Below are 23,203 nucleotides of genomic sequence, written 5' to 3'. Positions count from 1 at the left end.
TTCTTTCTCTAATGGGATCAATTTTGGCTATCTGTATTTCCCTATTCTATTTACATACATTCATTCATTTTCAGACACTTTTTTCATACATGTTATCACAGAATATTGAATACAGCTTCCTGCGCTGTACAGTAGGTTCTTGCTGGTTGTCTATCTCATATATAGTAGCCTGTGTATGTTAATCCCAAGCATACCTGATTTATCCCTTCTCCCTAAATTCCCGCTTTGGTGACCATGTTTGTTTTCAATATCTGTAAGTCTGTTTCACTTTTGCAAATTAGTTCATTTGTATCATTTTTTAAAAACTTAAAGATTCCACATATGAGTGATACCATATAGTTGTCTTTCTCTATCCGCTTTACTTCATTCAGTACAATAATCTCGGTCTATCCACGTTGCTGCAAATGGCATAATTTCATTCATTTTTATGGACGTAATATTCCATTGTACACACGTACCACATGCTCCTTATCCCTTCCTCTTATCAGGGGACATTGTCTTGGCCATTTTACAGACAGTGCTGCAAAACACACTGACGTGCATGTCTCCCTTTTTTCTTGATCAAATTAGCTAGCTGGTTCATCTATTTTTTTGGAAACAAGATTTTATCATTAGAATCATTTATCATTTTAAAATGCCCATTCTCATTAATCACCGCTTTTACCTTTACTATTTCATTCCTTGTTTCTCTGCTTTGCTTTGTTGTCCTTCTGCCAGGTATCAGAGTTTAGAATTTAATTCATGTATTTTTACTCTTTTATTATTATTGATAAAAAAGAATTCAGCTAATAAATTTTTCTTTGATAATTTTCCTTAAATGCATCCCAGATGTTCTGACATGCAGTGTTTTCATTATTATATTTTTTAACTCTGTAATATCAGTTTGCATTTCCTTTTTCACTCAAAATTTGTTTAGCAGGCATAAAATTTCCAGATATAGGACCTGCTGCCGCTGTTGTCAATAAATTCTAGTTTGGGGACTTCCCTGGTGGCTCAATGGTAAAGAATCCACCTGCTAATGTCGGAGACACAGGTTCGATCCCTGGTTTAGGAGGATCCCTCATGCCGCAGAGCAATTAAGCCTGTGCACAGCTACTGAGCCTGTGCTTAGAGCCCAGGAACTGCAACTACTCAGCCCACGTGCTGTAACTACTGGATCCTGTGTGCCCTAGAGCTTGTGCTCCACGATGAGAGAAGCCACCACAATAAGCAGCCTGCACAGCACACCTAGAAAGAAGCCCGTATGCAGCCACAAAGGCCCAGCACAGTCAATAAATGACTAACATTATAAAAAATTAAAAAGAAATAAATTCAAGTTTTATAGCATTTGACCAGTATGTTTGTAATAACTCCAGTTTATAGAAATTACTAACGTTTTCTTTATGACCTGCAGGGATCAATCTTTCTGACTGTACTGTGCACACATGACAAAAAGGCATATTTCCATCATTAGAATGGAGAAGTCAGTTTACACCTGTAAGATACACCTTATTCATAAGACCTACAGGGCTCACTATACTGTTTAGATCTCTTATTTCCTAGTCATATTCTGTCTATTAGATCTGTCTTGTGCCATTAGAGAAATGCAAGTTAACACCACAATGAGATATCACTGCACAGTGATCAGAATGGCTAAAATTTTACAATCGGACAATACCAAATGCTGACAAGGATGCAGAGAAACGACAAGGTACATTGCTGGTAGGAAGCTTAAGTGGTGCAGCCACTCTGCAAAATAGTTTGGCAATTTCTTATAGAACTAAACACGTATTCATCACACAACCTCCTCTTTTCACTACCTCCAGAATTCCAGGGGCTCAGAAATTCTATGGAAGAACTTCAGAGGTCCATGGAATCACTTGGAATGATATGCAAAATTTTATATCTCCCTACTTAAGTCTATTTTTCTTAAGAAACGGCACACAGCTTCTCAAAGAGGTCTATGACTCCCTAAAAGGTTAAGAATCACGACAACATTGACTCTAAGAAAACATATCATGAACCCCAATATTTCTTAAAATAAATATGATTTATACTGTACAAGTTGATTTTTATAAATTCTATTTTCATTCTTACTGAAAATAAACCAATACCTTTCAGCTAACCATTTAGAAAATATTTTGTAACATTGCCATTTTAACTCTACTTTTTCTCAATATGTGTATATACTTTAAATACTAAGAAATTATTATATTTAAATTTAAAATATGTCTTACATTCTTCGGGCTGGACAGATGAATAACTCCCAAGATTTAATAACTGACTGGTAAATGTTGATTGCAGTACTGTCTCACCAATCCAGTGATCCTCATGGATAGTGACATCTAGAAAGGGGGAAAAAAGTTCTGATCATGCTAAAAATTCTGTCACACTGGGATTAATGTATTCATCATAGCAAAATACCATGCATGCCTCTCACATGCCAGGTAACTGAAGTCCAAATAGGGTAAATGCTCTCTCTAAAGGCATAAAATGATAAAATAGCAAATTTGATCTCTGAACCTAGGAATGTCTGTATGTAGATAAAATAACAAAATTTCTTCTGTATATTCAAATAATCTCAATATGGAAGCTCTGCTCCATAGAGAAAATTTTAACGGTTTGTTCACTTAAGGCAAATGTGTAATATATATTTCTGATAAATTAAATCATTCAGGATCAGGAAGCAACGCAGGGTTCCAAAGCAGTAGTTCCTAGAAGAGTAAAACATATTTAGTATGCATTTATTTCCTCTGCTATAAGCCATAGATAAATATAAGGCATTCTTAAAGAACTTTGATTACTTTTCCCTAAACTGAATGATAGTTATCTTCTATAGATGTTAAAAATGAAATACTTTGAAGGTAAGGAACACTTCCCAGAAAAAAGAGAGCTGCATGATCTAAGATGGAAAAAGAAACAGTGGAACTAAACACACCAACTGGGAGAAACAATTCTAGATAGAACAAAAATTAAGTATAAGACAGAAACAGATCCATCCCGGGCAGGATATAATCAGTGTGTAAAATGTTAGAGGTATGAAGACACACTAATGGCAGCAAAATAATCAAAGGAAAACAAGGATGCATAATTTCCAAGTAGTTACTTCCAAATTTATATCCCAGATCCTCTCCTCATCTTCAAACCCATTTACCCCTTTATCTACAACTGCCTAATTGACATTCCTGACTGGATATCCCATTAGCTCCCCAAACTCAGCCTTGCTCGAATCCGCTTTTCTTCTTGTACGCCCCGTCTCATTTGTTGGCACTATGCTGCTGCTGCTGCTAAGTCGCTTAATTGGAACATGACATCATCCTGAACTTCTACTTCTCCTTTCCATCTTTGTCTCGACCCAACTGTTGACTCCGCCTCTGGACTCTGCCCGCAGCCCTGCCTCGGCTACTGTTTTGCATCAAACATTCTTCTCTCTCCAAGCAGGTACCCTTCCTATCTCCAATCCATGTCCCATGACGCTAACGAATGATTCATCAAGGACATTAATGTGATCCACTGACTTGATTAAAAACACTCTCAGTGGCTCCCCATGGCCTGGTCAGGGACAACCAGCACAGCATCCGAGGCTTTTCAGGATCTGACCTTCGGGATGCCTGCTCTTCAGAAAGGAACAAACAAGGAATTTCAAGGAGAACTTTCAGAAAACCATACTGTAAAACCTACGTTCAGACTGGTAAAATGTTAAACACTGGGGACCGGATGGAGGGAGTTAAGAATTCAGCCCGTGCCCCGCCTTTCTCAGTCCATTCACTGATACGGTTTTCTATTTGCTCTTTATGTACTGGTTTCCCAGGGAGGTCTCTTTTAACTCTCATCACTAGTCTCCTTAGAGACTATACAGACCATATTTAGAGCATCTTTTCAATCTATGGCTAAAGTGTAGTAGAAAAATATCCATTGCTGAATGGAATGTGATTTGGAATCCATCTGTTACACAGGATTGTTCAGTTTTGGGTGGGTATCAGTAGGTAGTATGAGATATCCAATAGAGATATAATCATCTGCTGCTGCTGCTAAGTCACTTCAGTCGTGTCCGACTCTGTGCGACCCCATAGACAGCAGCCCACTAGGCTCTTCTGTCCCTGGGATTCTCCAGGCAAGAATACTGGAGTGTGTTGCCATTTCCTTCTCCAATGCATGAAAGTGAAAAGTGAAAGGGAAGTCGCTCAGTCGTGCCTGACTCTTAGCGACCCCATGGACTGCAGCCCACCAGGCTCCTCCGTCCATGGGATTTTCCAGGCAAGAGTACTGGAGTGGGGTGCCATTGCCTTCTGCGATAATCATCTGCAACTAGATGCTATTAATTAAAGTGGGATTTCATTCATACATTTCTCTGTAAATGTAATCTCACTGCCTAACTTGGAAAATAGAAAAGTACCAATTTCTCTTTCCACAAAGTTTTCATCTGTTCCACACAAATAAAAGAAACTAGATATCTGTAAACTATTTTTTTAACTATTTTTTTAACTAAGGAAATAAAGCAAAACAGAAACAAACAAACAAACAAAAAAACCCATTTTAAAAAACTGGAGTGAAGTAAGCCAGAAAGAAAAACACCAATACAGTATACTAACACATATATATGGAATTTAGGAGGATGGCAATGACGACCCTGTATGCAAGACAGCAAAAAACACACAGATGTGTATAACGGACTTTTGGACTCAGAGGGAGAGGGAGAGGGTGGGATGATTTGGGAGAATGGGAATTCTAACATGTATACTATCATGTAAGAATTGAATCGCCAGTCCATGTCTGACGTAGGGTGCAGCATGCTTGGGGCTGGTGCATGGGGATGACCCAGAGAGATGTTGTGGGGAGGGAGGTGGGAGGGGGGGTCATGTTTGGGAACGCATGTAAGAATTAAAGATTTTAAAATTAAAAAATAAATAAATAAAAACGGGGAAAAAAAAAAAAAAACTGGTGCCCACAGAAATAATCTAAACATTCTATAATAGGAAAATGGTTGAGTAAACTTTGGTAAAGTGACCTCACAGAATGTTACCTACTTGTTATCAACTGTATGGACACTAGGGAAAAAGAGATAGTTGGGTTGAGTTTCCATCTGCTAGGAACAGGCCTCCTGGGAGGCTCATACAATGACAGCAATGCCTTGGTAAAGTAATTGTGGTCCAGGGTCTAACCTACTCTTTACGGTCTTGGGAACCTCATTTTCTTCAGCACTCCAAAAATAGATTTCGGCTCTGTAGCACAAGCTTGTATTCAAATAAGTTAATGAGACAAACAAACAAACAAAAACAACAGAACACAACCTTTTTGTTTAAATATACAAAACTGCCAAAGAAACACCTGCAGCCTGCTCTCACCTTGTAGGTAGTTTTACATCTTGGAAGCCGAGTCATAAGCAAAGGGCTGCTCGGCAAGCACTGAATCAGAAACAGCAAGTTGGATGACTTGAGCTGCCAACAAAGAAGATACCACCCGTGGGACAAGACTATGCAAAGCTGATACAACCTGTGCTCAGCTCTCCAGTAGAGGCTGTACCTGACGATGTTCCACAAATACCAAAGTATACTGGCTAAGGTTCTCACTCCCTCCACAAACCATCTGGCAGGAATTACCAATGACTGCCTTAATATTTTCTCTTTCTAAGCTTTTAAAGCTGACCCACACCTCTTCCCTACCACATTGTTTCTTTCCATATGTTATACAGCTTAATCAACTTTGTACTGGTATAGGATGCATTCTTAAGATGACTGGTATCTCTGCTCTAATACACTATGTGTAAATCAATATAGGACATGCAACACACTGTTAGATTTTGCTTTTCAGGTGAAAAAGCAGGATACAAATCATTTTTCATGATTCAGTTCAGTTCAGTCGCTCAGTCATGTCCGACTCTTTGCAACCCCACGAATCGCAGCACACAAGGCCTCCCTGTCCATCACCCTCCTGGAATCTCCTCAAACTCAAGTTCATCGAGTTGGTGATGCCACCCAGCCATCTCATCCTCTGTCATCCCCTTCTCCTCCTGCCCCCAATCCCTCCCAGCAGCAGAGTCTTTTCCAATGAGTCAACTCTTCGCATGAGATGGCCAAAGTACTGAAGTTTCAGCTTTAGCATCATTCCTTCCAAAGAAATCCCAGGGCTGATCTCCTTCAGAATGGACTGGTTGGATCTCCTTGCAGTCCAAGGGACTCTCAAGAGTCTTCTCCAACACCACAGTTCAAAAGCATCAATTCTTCGGCGCTCAGCCTCCTTCACAGTCCAACTCTCACATCCATACCTGGCCACTGGAAAAACCATAGCCTTGACTAGACGGACCTTAGTCAGCAAAGTAATGTCTCTGCTTTTGAATATGCTATCTAGGTTGGTCATAACTTTCCTTCCAAGGAGTAAATGTCTTTTAATTGCATGGCTGCAGTCACCATCTGCAGTCATTTTGGAGCCCCCAAAAAATAAAGCCTGACACTGTTTCCACTGTTTCCTCATCTATTTCCCATGAAGTGATGGGACCAGATGCCATGATCTTCGTTTTCCTAATGTTGAGCTTTAAGCCAACTTTTTCATTCTCCTCTTTCACTTTCATCAAGAGGCTCTTTAGTTCCTCTTCACTTTCTGCCATAAGGGTGCTGTCATCTGGATATCTGAGGTTATTGATATTTTTCCTGGCAATCTTGATTCCAGCTTTTCATGATTACAACTATATATTGAGAGTAGGGATTCTAGAGTCTGGGTGAAGCCCTGATTTGCCACCCCCTAGCTGGCTGACAGCAGGTAAGTTACTTCACTTCCCTGGGTCCGTATTTTCAAGCTGAAAAATGGGGAAGATAAGCAGTGCTCTCCTCATACAATTGTTACATAATGAGTTGAAAGATATGTAACGTCTAAAACAGGGACTAAGTTCCCAGTGAATGTCCATCATTATCCATATGCAGACGTGATTGAGGAGCACAGGCAAGGTAACTGGAAGGCAAAACTCCCACACTCCACTGGCAGTTACATGCGGCTGGTATAATATTGGCAGTTTCTCCTTTCCATATTTCCAAATGTGATCAGCAGTGACCCCTGGATAACACAGAGCTGACCCATCTATTGCTTTAGCCAGCCCTCTGAATCTCTTGCTCTTCTGCATCCATGGATTCAACCAGCAATGGCGGAGCACTGGAGTGCTCACTACTGAAAACCACACACACATAAAGGGGCCTGTGCAGTTCAAGGGTCTTTGGTAATTTTAATAATTTAAAAATGCAATAGAAATTCCATGTTCCCTCAGTAAGAATGTAGTGTGCACAGCTTTACTAGGCATGGAATAGTAGAAATGTCGTCCTGTTAACAAAGCTAAAGAAAAGGGTTACAAATAAGACATACGTAAATGAAACGGTAAGAAAATAAAGAGCGAGCCCGATGAGACACAACGTGAATGCTAGCATAGTGAATGAAAGGAGGAGAAACCAGAGAAGACTCCTCAAGGAGGAAGAGGAACAGGAGGGACAGGGGGAAGGAGGCACAGAACAAAGAAGGCCAGATAAACACCCAGAAACGGCAGGGCAGGGATGCGGAGACCAACACAGGCGCTCTGAGGGACTCTATCATGCTCGAACCCTAAGGAGCAAATGGTAAGCAAAGAACCCTTAAAGGACTAAAGTGGGAGGGGGAGAAAAACAACAGCTTTGTAAAATAGAAAGATACTTCCCATGATGACCTTACCTGTGAGTAAAATTATATCTCCAAGAAACACAGTAAGTCCCCAGAATGCTGCAGTCCTCCACAGAAACACCTTCTTCTTAATTTCTGATTGGTCAGTTACCACAATTGTTGCTAAAGGCACTTTAGAGCCAGAATTTGGTCCAGATTTTATATTTATTTCTTTCATGTGACATGGAGATAACACCATGACTAAGCAATTGTATTTCTGACGTTCAGAATCACAGTTTTTTATTAATGAGGTTTTTTTAATGCCCTTAAATCCAGACATGTTCCTCTGGTCCACTGTTACAGTATGATCTCTCTCATTAGAAAACAACTTAATTTTCTTAGCTACGTGGGGGACTTCAGATAGAGCCTGAGGATGGCCTGATTTATCTTCAGAGGTCCAACTTCTCTTACCAGAACTTTTGTGGAAGGTGTTTAGTTGAGAACACAGTATTCCTGAGTTACATGACTCAATGCGTATCTCATTTGGTTGAAATTTATCATCAAAATTGAAAAGTTCTTGAGATCCTATGTTTTCTTCAAGATCCTTATCAGCGTTTAAGACAGTGTGGCTACTTTTTGTTTCAGGACAAACAGGACTAAAAAGTTCAAGGGAACAGGCTTGGTTCTGTCCATCTTCATTTCCTTCTGCAGAATCATCTTTGGACCGAATCAAATTATCCTCAGTTATTCTGATTTCCCCATAACTTGCCTCTGGTTCAGTCTCCATGTTTATGGTCCCTTTATTTACAGACTTCTGCCCTTTATTTTTCCTTTGAGCTAAAAAAGCAACCTGGCTGGAGGTCATTATGCTAAGAAATTCAGTATCAGTGGATATTTTAAGACCTGCCACCTTCCCAACTGTTCCTTCAGGCCTCGGTTTGTCTACTGTGTTGGAGGGAAAGACCTCCAGACATTGGTTCTGCATTTCGTGATGCTGTGTTGGTGCACGGAGGACAGCTTCTGGCATGTTGGTCTGTTCAGCACCACAGACCACATCCAATATAGCTGCACACTTATGATCTGAATGAAAGGAATTTTTTGGAATGTTCTGACCACATATGTTTGATTGATCATGCTGTTCATCTGCGGTTTTCTTAAGTTCACTGGAAAGCTTTTGATACTTTTCTTCTTCAGTAATATGCTGAACTCCTCCCGTGAATCCACATATTTGCTCACTGGAGCTGGTTCTATCACTCATTCCCAAGAGGTAACTCTTCTGGGACTTTACAGTTTGTGTTTCAGAAATGCAATGTGTGGTGTCATCCTTCATGTGAACAGATCTGCTCATAGAATTTGCTGGAAAACAATCATGAGGAAGATCTGGAAGGCCCAGAGGTTTCAGGGCCTGATAGTCCTCGAGATTTTTGTGCCTGCATTTTTCATCCTTCAGCTTTAAGGAATGGTGATTGTACAAAACCTGAATTTCTTTCCAGGTCTCAGCAGTGGACGCTAAAGAAGTTGGTTCCTGTGAGACTGTCATTTCCAGTGGACTGACTGGAGCACCCCAAAAAATGTGAACTTGAGATCCTCCACTCATAGTTTCTGAAAAAAAGAAAAAGAAAAAGAAAAATCTAAAATAAGCATTTGTCAGAAATTTTTATATATTGAAATTAACTTATAATAGCCTGGACAGAGGAGCATGGTGGGCTGCTGACCATAGGGTCGCACAGAGTCAGACATGACTGAAGTGACTTAGCATGCATGCATGCACTGGAGAAGGAAATGCACCCCACTCCAGCGTTCTCTCCTGGAGAATCCCAGGGACAGAGGAGCCTGGTGGGCTGCCGTCTATGGGGTCGCACAGAGTTGGACACGATGCATGAAAGTGAAAAGTGAAAGTAAAGTCGCTCAGTCGTGTCCGACCCTCAGCGACCCCATGGACTGCAGCCTTCCAGGCTCCTCCATCCATGGGATTTTCCAGGCAAGAATACTGGAGTGGGTGCCATTGCCTTCTCCGAACAATAACTATACATTTCCTTAAAAGTGCCACAGTGGCTCAGACTGTAAAGCGTATGCCTACAATGCAGGAGACCCGGGTTCGATCCCTGGGTTGGGAAGATCCCCTGGAGAAGGAAATGGCAATCCACTCCAGTACTCTTGCCTGGAAAATCCCATGGATGGAGGAGCCTGGTAGGCTACAGTCCATGGGGTCACAAAAAGTCAGACACAACTAAGTGACCTCACTATACATTTCCTTAATTTCAATTTAAGCTTTCAACTCACTGACTACTTTCTCCTGTCTTTGACTTGCTCCCTCTAAATGGACAATGACAACAACTCTTTGACCACGTGGGATCTATGTTGAACACAATGATCATAAGTCATTTTTACAGCCTCATTCTTCACTTCCCTCCTTAAAATGCTTAGATTCCAGGGTCATTATAATCACTCCCTACCATACTTCTTTAATTCTGCTACTCTCCTCTCCAGCTAAACTCAAGCCCTGGTTCAATCACACCCACTCTACAACTGTACCCAATGAAAACTAGTCTCATTTTAAGATCATTACTACTAACCTCAAGGTGGTACCCAGAAACCTTATCTTTCCCTGTCCATTCATTTTTCAAGATAACTCTTTTATACTCTTTAAAGCTCAGCATCTCCTCCCCTATCCTTGTGCAGCTGATGACCATTTACAAGTTGTCAGCAACATACCTACCGACCTCTACCGTACCCATATACTTTGCCCACTTTATTACTATGAATAAACTGTTTGTGCTTCTAAGGCCATCTCTTCCTCACTTAGACATTAGACCTTATTACCTCTTTCCTACCCAGGCTTCAACAATTCTCCATTTCTCTCCTACATCTTGATTTTTCTTTCTTTACTGGAGCATCTCCATCAACATACAAACACGTTGTGACTATTCCTCATGCTGTTGATCCTCAGCTTCTCTACTCCTCCACTTACTGTACTGCTTTTCTGCTCACCTCTACAGCAAAATTCCCTGAAAGAACTGTCTATATTCCCTCTTACCCCATCTTCTCTTAAATCCACTCCTATCAAGCACTGGTCCAAAAGACTCCGCTGAAACAACATATTTCAAGGTCTCCAGTAACCTCCATACTGGAATCAGTCAACTCCCCATTTTCAGCTTAGACTGTCAGCACTGATCACCCCTTTCTTCCTTTCATCTGGCTTTCGGAATACCGCAGCCTCCTGATTCTCATCCCAGCTCACACACCTCACCATACGCTCATTCTCAGCCTCCTTTGCTTCCTCCTTCTCCTCATCTCCTCAGCTTCTTGCTCAGGGCCCCAGTACTTGGGTCTCTCTCTGGACTCACTCCCTAGGTAACTGTCATCCAGTCTCAGGATCTGAATACCTTCTTTCTAATAACTAGCAGATGTATGCCTCCATCACTAACAACTTCCAGATGTACATCGGATATGATGGCTAATGACTACCCGATGTACATCTCCATCACTGATGCCCACCAGATGTTTATCTCCATCAGTCTCTCTTCTGAATTCCTGACTCCTTACCCAGCATTCTTATCCATATTCTACTTGAGATACAAGCACTGGGCCCCTGAGCAAGAAGCTGAGGAGATGAGGAAAAGCTAGCACAGGAGAGTGAGCAGGAGCGTATGGTGAGGAAGTGTGAGGTGGGGTCAGAGTCAGGAGGATGTGGTATCCCTAACAGGCACCTGTGCAGAAGAGAGTTAACATACCAAGCCTAAGACTACCACCCTTAAGAAGCCCCGCTTGTAATGTGGGCCCTTGGCAGGCATTTGTGCATTTTGATTTCAGGAGGGTTCCCACTATTCCTTGATAAGAATGGCTCACTGTGCCTAAACTATCTAATAATCACTTCCTTTCCTTCTAAGAGACTGGCATTTTGGTATGTGATAGGCAGAGGGTGGCTGCAACACCAAGTCTCCTTAGAGAAATGGCTGGTTCTAGATTTGGGGCAGGAAATATACAAGATGAGCCTGCACCATCTCATCATACAAGAGAACAATCGAAGACTAGTAGGACTCTGTCAAAAGAACTGAGGAGCCAACTTAAAGAGGCTCCCGCTGCCAAAACTGGGCAATCTGAACACAGTCAGGATGACCACCGAGACGGACTGGAACAAATCTGACATGCGTGTATCCATCAACTCACACAAACAACTAAAACAAACTCACTCAGTGATCACCTTCAGAGGACACTTTCAAAACAGTTGGTGAATAAAAGGAAAACATTTTACCCTGTTTTTCTTTACTAAGAGAATCTCAGGATGGCCAAATACATGATGAGAGGAAGTCTCTCTTTACAGTGATATTCTGCTAATAAACAGCCACCAGAAGAATGATAGACCCCTAAGGAGTCATGGATTTTCTAGGCAATAGCCACTAATGACTACTAATATAACCAGGAAGATGTTATGAGGGACAGCAGAGGGAATCTGTAGATTGAAACCAGTTACAAAGTGCGGACCTCATTTAGATTTTGATTTGAAGACACAAGTGTAGAAATATAAGGCAACTGGAAAAGCCGAAACTTTGGTATTTATAACATTAAGGGATTACTGGGTTTTTAGTGGGACCTAAGGCTACATATGAAGGGCTATGTGCCAAAGATGCAGAATGACTACTCGCATGTGAAACGGTGTGACATGCCCTAATTTCCTTGGAACACCAGGAGGGGAGGCAGGATGGGGTTGCAGCTTTAACAAGATGGGCCGTATGCCCAGGCAGGCTGACGGAGCATTCTCTAGTCTCTCTGCTTTTGTACATCTCCTGAATATCCTGCAATACGAGCCTTCTCTTCTGTTGTTGTTTTTAAGAAAAATTTTTTCAAACTTAGGAAAGAGTTGAGCAGTCTAATCATACCCAAGGTTGGGGAACTCTTACACAGCTCTGACGAACAATCTGGAGAAGGCGAGGATGCTCATACCTCACAACCAAATAATGCCACTTCCAAGTTTCTGCTCTGGAGAACGCTTGCACGTATCCACACAAGAATACATGTGCAAGAATGATCATGGGGGACTTTATAAAAAAAAAAATTCAGAACCTAAAAATCCATGAAGAGGAGATAAGTCATGGGCTATCCAGAGAATGACTGCTATGTGGCAGAAAAACAAATGAACACAAGTTACATATCAACATGGATACATCTTACAAACATAATTTTAAATGAAAGAAGGAATCTGAAGAGTAGACAACTTATGATATCAACATGTTGAATTTTAAAATATGTCTCAGATTAAAACACAAAATCCAGGATTGTGGTTACCTTCAGGAAGGAAGAATGGGGATGTGATAGGTAAAGTAGACACAAAGGGCATCAACTGTACCAACCACACTGATTTTTCTAACTAGGTAAATATATTCCTTATATTGTTCAGAAATATTTTATAACCTTAAAAAAACCCTAGAAAGAAAAACTGAGAAGCAAGACTAAAGATGATTTTTCAAAGATGTCTATATTTTAAGTTTTATTGTGATGAATGATGAATGGTTATTATTTTCATAATAGATCTTTTTTTGTTTGATAATTCAGGCTTTACTTTCACAATCTTCAAACTGGACATGATGTTCCAATACAACAATGGACCTAAATCTAATATTGCTGAATGAGAGTTGACAACAAAGATGGCAAATTTTAACTTATTACCAGTTAAAACAAAGATATGCTGCTATTTTCAAACAGTCTTATAATAGTGAATTATTACTAAGGAAACAAAATTATAGTAAGTTTAGGTGTATTGACCCATAACTAAACAAAGAGGGCTAAGTATCATTAAGCACTATAGGCACATATACCGACCTCATCTAATCCTCAGAGAAATAATAATCTGCAGAAAAAATAATTGATATATTAGATCTAATTGATGGTTTATTATTTATATATTGGGCTTCCCTGGTGGTTCAGACAGTGAAGAACCTGCTGTAATGTGGGAAACCTGGGTTCGATCCTCGGGTTGGGAGGATCCCCTCGAGAAGGAAATGGCAATCCACTCCTGTATTCTTGCCCAGAAAATCCCATGGACAGAAGAGACTGGCAGGCTACAGATCCCAAAGAGTCAAACATGACTGAGACTAACACTACACTTTTTAAAAATTTATATATCACTAATAAATTGGTCACTAGGGGGCTCCAAATAGCACAGCAAAAAAACACTCTCAAAAGATATACTGACATCAACACCAAGTGGAAGAGGGAGGAATATATTATCCAGAAACGCAGGCAGAAATACTTCAGTTCAGTTTAGTTCAGTTGCTCAGTCGTGTCCGACTCTTTGCGACCCCATGGACTGCAGCATGCCAGGCTTCCCTGTCCATTACCAACTCCCAGAGTTGACTCAAACTCACATCCATTGAGTCAGTGATGCCATCCAACCATCTCATCCTCTGTCGTCCCCTTCTCCCACCTTCAATCTTTCCCAGCATCAGGGTCTTTTCAAATAAGACAGCTCTTTGCATCAGGTGGCCAAAGTATTGGAGTTTTAGCTTCAGCAGCAGTCCTTCCAATGAATATTCAGGACTGATTTATTTTAGGATGGACTGGTTTGATCTCCTTGCAGTCCAAGGGACTCTCAAGAACCTTCTCCAACACCATAGTTCAAAAGCGTCCATTCTTCAGCACTCAGCTTTCTTTATACTCCAACTCTCACATCCATACATGACCACTGGAAAAACCACAGCTTTGATTAGACAGACCTTTCTTGCCAAAATAATGTCTCTGCTTTTTAATATGCTGTCTAGGTTGGTCATAACTTTTCTTCCAAGGAGCAAACATCATTTAATTTCATGGCTGCAGTTACCATCTGCAGTGATTTTAGAGCCCAAAAAAATAAAGTCTGACACTGTTTCCATTGTTTCCCCATGTAATTGCCAAGAAGTGATGGGACCAGATGCCATGATCTTCGTTTTCTGAATGTTGAGCTTTAAGCCAACTTTTTCACTCTCCACTTTCACTTTCATCAAGAGGCTCTTTAGTTCTTCGCTTTCTGCCATAAGGGTGGTGTCATCTGCATATCTGAGGTTATTGATATTTCTCCCAGTAATCTTGATTCCAGCTGTGTTTCTTCCAGCCCAGCGTTTCTCATGATGTACTATGCATAGAAGTTAAATAAGCAAGGTGACAATATACAGCCTTGACATACTCCTTTCCCAATTTGGAACCAATCTGTTGTTCCATGTCCAGTTCTAACTGTTGCTTCTTGACCTGCATACAGATTTCTCAGGAGGCAGGTGAGGTGGTCTGGTATTCCCATCTCTTGAAGAATTTTCCAGTTTGTTGTGATCCACACAGTCAAAGGCTTTAGCACAGTCAATAAAGCAGAAGTAGACATTTTTCTGGAACTTTCTTGCTTTTTCAATGATCCAACAGATGTTGGCAATTTGATCTCTGGTTCCTCTGCCTTTTCTAAATCCAGCTTGAACATCTGGAAGAGCATGGTTCACGTACTGTTGAAGTCTGGCTTGGAGAATCTTGAGAATTACTTTGCTAGTGTATGAGATGAGTGCGACTGTGCGGTAGTTTGAGCATTCTTTGGCATTGCCTTTCTTTGGGATTGGAATGAAAATAGACCTTTTCCAGTCCTGTGGTCACTGTTGAGTTTTCCAAATCTGCTGGCATATTGAGTGCAGCACTCTCACAGCATCATCTTTTAGGATTTGAAAGAGCTCAACTGGAATTCCATCACCTCCAGTAGCTTTGTTCGTAGTGATGCTTCCTAAGGCCCACTTGACTTCACATTCCAGGATGTCTGGCTCTAGGTGAGTGATTATACCATTGTGATTATCAGGGTCATGAAGATCTTTTCGTATAGTTCTGTGTAGAAACACTCAGGTATCTTCAAATCAAAACATTAAATTACTATGCTAACGAACTTCCCTCTCTCGAATCTTTGGATTTTTCTCCAACAGTTTCTTCCCGTTAGCTTCAACTAATTATACCTATGGCTGATTCATGTTGAGGTTTGACAGAAAACAACAAAATTCTGTAAAGCAATTATCCTTCAATTAAGAATAAATAAATTTAAATAAATAAATAAATAAATAAATAAACAAGCTTCCATATTGTTTCTTTGTTCTCCCTTCCCATTTACTCTTCAATCCACTTAAATACGGCTCTTACTTCAATCATTTTGTATAACACTTTTTACTATGGAAACCAATAACCCCTAGTAGCCAAATCCAAAGATCAGTTTTTAACTCTCATCTTACTGCCATTTGAAATTGATTATCAATTCCTCTTTCCTGAAACATTCTACTTTTTTGATTCTGTGAGATCATCAAATTAGAATACTTTTCTGCTTAAAAAAAACACACAGAAAACTATTGATCTATTCATTTATTCACTTAATAAATAGTAGTAGGTGTCAAGCATCATGCTAACAATAACAAAGAGCTTTAAAGAGCTTATATTTTAATGGGAGAACTAAATTAACAATTGTAAAATTGAGATCCTGAACTATCACAGAAATACATGCAGGGTGTCCCTAAGAGGGAGAAGCCTGGGGCAATTCAACTGAAGTAGGACTGTCCATTACCTGCATTTTTCATAGACTCACTGGACTATGGTTAGTGACAAAATTTTGAAGCTATATTTAAATAATATTCATAAAAAAGTAGTACAATATAGTCCCAAGACATCCCTCTTCCCCACCCCAAAATAGGGGCCAGTAAAGCACCCTCAGCTGTGTTATTCACGGGACAGACCAGCTATACGTGATCTCCAAAATGTTTACAGGGCGCAAGGCACTCACTGCTTGTAGGCCCTCACTTAACATGTCCTCCTAAATGTCCTGCAATCTGACTTCTATTTCCTATCTCTGTTAAGACAACAGTGAAGTACAAATTGTCAATTAAGTATCCACAGTACTTCACCACTCCAACTGTGAAAGTCTTTCCTTAATGTTTAGAACACTACTCTTTCCTAAATAATTCTTCTGCCTCTTTGATTTTTCTTTCTCTTTCTCCTTGGGCCATCTCATCTTTTCATTCCCTACAACACTGCAGAATTCCAGCCAACTGCATTCATTTTACTACTAAATATCCAATCATGCTTTACTCGTCTATACTGAACCAACCACTCTCCCTAACATCAGACTTATATTTCTAGTATCATGATACTAGCACAGTAGATGATTGAAAAAAAAGCAACGTTCTTATGGAGGTTTCTTAGAAACCTAAAAAGAGAACTACCACACGACCCAGCAATTCCACTCCTGGATATATACCTAAAAAACAAAAAGATAATTCAAAAAGACACCTGCACCCCAATGCTCAAAGCAGCATTATTTACTATAGCCAAGATATGGAAAGCAACCTCAGTGTCCATCAACACATGAATGAATAAAGAACAGATGGTATATATTATATACACAATAGGATACTCCTCAGCCATTTAAAAATAAGTTTGCTATTTGAAACAACGTGATGGACCTGGAGGATATTATGCTAAGTGAAGTCAGAGAAAGACAAATATTATATGACGTAACTTATATGTGGAATCTAAAAACTAAACATACTAACGAACGTTTAACAGAAAAGAAACAGACCCAACAGATACAGAGAACAAACTAGTGGTTACCAGCAGCAAGCGGGAAGGCAGAGGGCGAGATAACAGTATAAAATAAAATAAATAAGCCACAAGGATATAACACAGGGAATATAGCCAGTACTTTTTAATGACTATAAATGGAATATAACCTTCAAAAATTATGAATTGCTATGCTGTACACATGAAGCATATAGATTGTACATCAACCATACTTCAATTAAAAAAAAAGAAAGCCATGTTCTATTTAGTCTCTTTCTTGAAGGGAAAATCTGACTAAATGACTCTGTATCCAGACTAGATTACACAGTCCACAGATTCAAGTTTGGCAGGGCTGAAGGTTATGGGCCCAGAGGCTGCAGATTCCCAGATTCAGAGCTCTCCTTGCCCTCTAGGCGGGGGAAGTCACTGAGGCACACAGGGGTGCCAGAAAGCAGTCCAGAGAGCTCAGACAGGACGTCTCGTACAGAACAGGTCCAAAGCAGATTGAAACTCTATAAAACACCAGGTTATTTCTACATAACAATTATTGAGTATGCCTTCGCTTATTTGTCTAAATACACACCTCTGTATGTGCGGGAGCCCTACCTCCCCCATCAAAAAAAAAAAAAAAACTGACTAGAAAGTATGGTCCTGTTAATGCAAAACAGTACTTTTTTTTTTTTTTTTCAAAGAAATAAGTCTTTACAGCTAAGGCTGTAGCTACTAACTCCTCTGATTTATAGGGGTTGGAGTCTGTGAACAGGGGGATGGGGGGTAGTGAGGGTAGAGGGAAACGAAATATCTATCCGAGCAAATACACACGGACAGAAGAGCTAAGTTGTGAACGCTGATGCATTTCAATGATTCTTGGATAATGCTTGGGTGGACTCCGAGGGTTAAAGCTCATTAAGATACCAGATGAAACCTGCAAGTACATATCCATTACCATAGTTAATAATTACACCATTTCTCAATCGGTAGAAGGCCATTTCAGTCGGAAAGACCAATGCAACCATAGTCCTTTATCTTTAGAGTGGTCAGAGTCTAATGAATGGGTCAAAGATTTATAAAACAGGATGAAGCGTATCGGTAAGTTTGTCTTTGTAGAACACTACAACTAGAAATGCTTGTTACAAAATATAAGCAGTTAAAAGGGAGTGCTTTCTCCATCTTACCATCAACTTATAAACTCACCATTTTCATGCCTTTCCACATTCATTTTACCAAAACTACAAGCATCATAAAGCTACTCAAAAGTATCAAACAACAAAATGAAGAGGTAGCACAGGACTGTAATAATTAAAAGCACGGTTTTTACAGTAAGACAGATTTGGGCTAAAACCATACTCTGCAACTAGAAATGGTTGAAGCTACATGATATGTTCTTTATATTTCTGTATACAGTTGAAAACATCCCTAACAAAAAAATACATTTCTTTAAATGTCCAGTGATAATTGCTTCCTTATCTGTCAAATGAGAATAACATCAGTCCCTTTCTTACATTATCGCTGTGAGATGGGCACAAGAGTACTTATTCAACAAACTAAATTAAACACTGGAAACTCTATACATACATGCTTAGTGACATGTAAAAACCAAACCACTGTATTTTAGGGCTTTGCTTTTAATGTGTATTTTTACACAGTTGTAACCATAAAATTTATATAACTGTATATTTTGCTTTAATCCCTATAAGGCTACTCTCTTTTATGTCAACCTATAACTTCCTAATCATTTTTAATGCTAGCTTAATGTTTTCATGATGAATCTAATTTAGTTCCCATTACTCTCTACTTCATTTATTTGTTCCTAACATCACTATTACAGCCATTTCTGCAATAAATAATTTGAGAAATTTAATACTTCATTTATTTGTTCCTAACTTATCACTATTACAGCCATTTCTGCAATAAATAGAGAAATTTAATTATTTTTCAATTATTTTCAATTACTTTTCAATTATTTTCTTGTGATAACTGCCCAGGTATGCAATTATTGGGTCATAGATGACATACATTGTTATAGTTCTTAATATTATCTCATTGTGTGCAAAAGAACTGGACAGTTTATAAAGCCCCAAACAATGGCCACGAGTTCCATCTCACCACAAATTTGTAAGCATATTAAAAAGTAATTTTACTAAGGAAATTAGTAGTGAGGGCACAAAGGTACTTCACTGGTGTTTCATTTGCATTTCCTTAATTATTTCCAAACTGAAAAAATAGTGAATTTTAAATTACATTTGGATTAAAATCCTTAATATATGAGGAGTATGAAAGAACAGACACACAAAGAAATAGAAAAATGGGTTAAGAAGATCACCAGGTTTATATCACAGAAAAAAAGCCATGGTTAAAAACAAAGAAAACATTCGTTCTTCTAATAAAATTAAATAAAAAATTATAAATTAATAAGAAAACAATTCTAGCTATCAAACAAGCAAACATTCATGAAAAAGGTACAAGGGTTCAGCAAAGTAACTTATACTGATAAAAATCTTTTCTGGAGGGGAATATGGCAATGTATGTTGAAAGTCTTAAAATTCTGTACCCCTTTAACCCCGTAATTATACTTCTGTTGCCAAAATCTTGGCTCTCTGTGCACCACTGCCAAACAGAAATACGGAGACAGTTATGCAGGAGAAGGAAAGAGTGGCTTTGTTACTTTGCCAGGCAAAGGGGGAACGCAGCAGCTCATGCCTCCAGAACTGCGCTCCCTCCCCCTGTTGAGCATGGAGAGCTTATGCAGTCAGGTAGTGACATTCCAGTCTTTCTTCTGCAAAGTTTCAAAAGGGTGGGGCTGTTGACAAGACCACGGTCTGTGCAGGGTCTTAGGTGATCTAGCCTCCTAATCTTGATGAGCCGCTCTGGCCCTTTAATCTGGCCTCACAGTGGTTTCACTGCTGTTCCTCCTCTGATTAACAACTGTTCAGCCATTTGGAACTGAGAGAAGGTCATGGAGGGTGGAATTTTGCCCATAAGAAAACTGAAAGTGTTAGTCACTCAGTCGTGTCTGACTCTGAGATCCCATGGACTGTTTCGTAGTTCACCAGGCTCCTCTGTTCATAGGATTCTCCAGGCAAGAATACTGGAGTGGGTTGCCAGTCCCTTCTATAGGGGATCTCCTCAACCCAGGGATAGAACCTGGGTCTCCTGCCCGCTGGCAGATTCTTTACCACTAGTGCCACCTGGGAAGCCCTCTAAGAAACAGGGGACAAAAAGACCTCTGTGCCTAGGAGTCCCACAGGGCCCTGTTCAGCATCACTTAGAGGGATTTAACCTGAAGGGGAAAATACCATGCACGCTCTTAACAGATTTAGCTACAGGGATGTTCACAGCAGCACCATGTAACATGTTAGAAAGGCTAGGAAAACGCTCACTGACTGAGGTTTGACAAATAAATTATGGCACATCCATACAAAGGCAAACTGTATAGCCACTTAAAGTCATGAAGCTATGTACGATTACAAAAACTTTTCCTAAATATACTGATACATAAAACAAGGAGACTAACAAAGATTATATATGGACAGATTTTGTTTTTTAAAAAACAGTATTCAGTTTACTACTATTTATCTTGAAGTTAGAAACAATTGTTACAGTTTCTATGTGTTCTCCAGAGTGACTGATACAGCGGTGCTAAAAAATAAATAATTATTCTATTCTTTAACTCCAGTCAATCAACTGAACTTATCTTAATACACCGTGCTAAGAAATAACTGAGTACTAGCAGCCCACATACTATGTACATTCACGCTGAACTCTTTACTCTTTGCGGTTGTCGTTCAGTCACTAAGTCCTGTCTGAACTTCTGCGACCCCACAGACTGCAGCATGCCAGGCTTCCCTGTCCTTCACTGTCTCCCGGAGTTTGCTCACATTCATGTCCACTGAGTTCGGTGATGCTATCTAACAATCTCATCCTTTGCTGTCCTCTTCTCCTTTTGCCTTCAATCTTTCCCCTCATGAGGGTCTTTTCCAAAGAGTCAGCTCTTCGCATCAGGTGTCCAAAGTATTGGAGCTCCAACATCAGTCATTCCAATGAATATTCAGAGTTGATTTCCTATAGGATTGACTGGTTTGATCTCCTTGCAGTCCAAGGGACTCTCAAGAATCTTCTCCAGCACCGTAATTCAAAAGAATCAAATCTTCAGTGTTCAGCCTTCTTTATGGTCCAACTCTCATATCCGTACGTAACTGCTGGAAAAACCGTAGCTTTGACTACATGGATCTTCGTCAGCAAAGTGATGTCACCGCTTCCTTATATGCTCTTTAGGTTTTTCATAGCTCTGCTTCCCTCGTGGCTTAGTCAGCAAAGAATCTGCCTGCAATGCAGGAGATCCAGGTTTGATTCCTGGGTCAGGAAGATCCCCTGGAGAAGGGATAGGCTACCCACTCCAGTATTCTTGCCTGGAGAATCCCATGGACAGAGGAGCCTGGCAGGGTTACAGTCCATGGATCTCAAGAGTCAGATGCAACTTAGTGACTAAACCACCACCAGCAGCTCTTCTTCCAAGGAGCAAGCGGCTTTTCATTTCGTGGCTGCAGTCACCATCCAGAGTGATTTTGGAGCCCAAGAAAATAAAATCTGTCACTGCTTCCACTTTTCCCCTTTCTCTTTACCATGCAGGGATGGGACAGAAGCCATGATCTTAGTGTTTTGATCTTAGTGTTTGATCTTAGTGTTTAAGCCAGCTTTTTCATTGTCTTCCTTCACCCGCATCAAGAGGCTCTTTAGTTCCTTTCCACTTTCTGCCATTAGAGTGGCATCATCTGCATATCTATTGATACTTCTCCAGGCAGTCTTGATTCCAGCCTGTGATTCATCCAGCTCAGAGTGCCACATGATTACTCTCCTTTCACGTACTGCTGAAGCCTACCTTGAAGGATTTTGGGCATCATCTTACTAGCATGCAAAATGAGCTCTACTGTCCAGTAGTTCAAAAATGCTCTGGCACTGCTCTTCTTTGGGACTGGAATGAAAACTGACCTTTTCCAGTTCTGTGGCCGCTGCTGTATTTTCTAAATTTGCTGGCATCTTGAGTGCAGTGCTTTAACAGCATCATCTTTCTGGATTTAAAACGGCTCAGCTGGAACTCCATCACCTCCACTAGCTTTGTCTGTAGCAACGCTTCCTAGGCGCTTCCCATGTGGTGCCAGTGGTAAAGAATCAGTCTGCCAATGCAGGAGACATAAGAGACGTGGGTTCAATCCCTGGGTTGGGAAGGTTCCCTGGAGGCATAACAACCTACTCCAGTATTCTTGCTTGGAGAATCCCATGTACAGAGGAGCCTGGTGGGCTACAGTCCATAGGGTTGCAAAGAGTAGGACACCACTGAAGCGATTTAGCATGCAAGCAATGCTTCCTAAGGCCCGCCTGACTTCACACTTTAGGATGTGATCACATCCCAGAGTGATGACACCCATCGTAGCTATCTGGGTCGTGAAGATCTTTTTTGTATAGTTCTTCTGTGTATTCTTGCCAACTCTTCTTAATATCTTCTGCTTCTGTTAGGTCCATACCATTTCTGTCCTTTATTGTGCCCTCTTTGCATGAAATGTTCCCTTGGTATCTCTTAATTTTCTTGAAGAGATCTCTAGACTTTCCCATTCTATTGTTTTCTTCTGTTTCTTTGCACTGATTGCTGAGGAAGGCTTTCTTATCTCTCCTTGCTATTCTCTGGAACTCTGCAGTCAGTTGGGTATATCTTTCCTTTTCTCCCTTGCTTTTTGCTTCTCTTCTTTGCTCAACTATTTGTAAAGCCTCTTCAGACAACAACTTTCCCTTCTTGCATTTCTTTTTCTTTAGGATGGTTTTGGTCACTGCCTCCTGTACAATGTTACGAACCTCTGTCCATAGTTCTTCAGGCACCCTGTCTATCAGATCTATTCCCTTGAATCTATTTGTCACTTCCCCCGTATGATCATATAAGGGATTTGACTTAGGTCACACCTGAATGGCCTAGTGTTTTTCCCTACTTTCTTCCATTTCAGCCTGAATTTTGCAATAAGGACCTCCCAATCATGTTTTTGCTGACTGTATAGAGCTTCTCCATCTTTGGCTG

The 23,203-nt window shown here is 40.3% G+C and overlaps 1 protein-coding gene across 21 annotated transcripts in view; it reads right to left on the bottom strand.

The window, feature by feature from the left end:
- Window positions 1–23,203, bottom strand: part of SHLD2 (shieldin complex subunit 2) — a 102,198-nt gene that overhangs the window by 32,525 nt on the left and 46,470 nt on the right. For all 21 annotated transcript variants that reach the window (XM_069572364.1, XM_069572359.1, XM_069572357.1 and 18 more), the window contains 2 exons: window positions 7,669–9,198; window positions 2,217–2,324 (listed from right to left, as the gene is read on the bottom strand). In XM_069572364.1, the coding sequence (XP_069428465.1) occupies window positions 2,217–2,324; window positions 7,669–9,193 (1,633 nt within the window). In that variant the 5' untranslated portion in view covers window positions 9,194–9,198. The remainder of the gene's footprint in view (window positions 1–2,216; window positions 2,325–7,668; window positions 9,199–23,203) is intronic.

This window comes from Ovis canadensis, chromosome 25 (genome assembly GCF_042477335.2).
Source record: "Ovis canadensis isolate MfBH-ARS-UI-01 breed Bighorn chromosome 25, ARS-UI_OviCan_v2, whole genome shotgun sequence".
Lineage (NCBI taxonomy): Eukaryota > Metazoa > Chordata > Mammalia > Artiodactyla > Bovidae > Ovis > Ovis canadensis.
The sequence above is the reverse complement of the archived record's forward strand: the minus strand, read 5'-3'. Positions and strand labels throughout refer to the sequence as shown.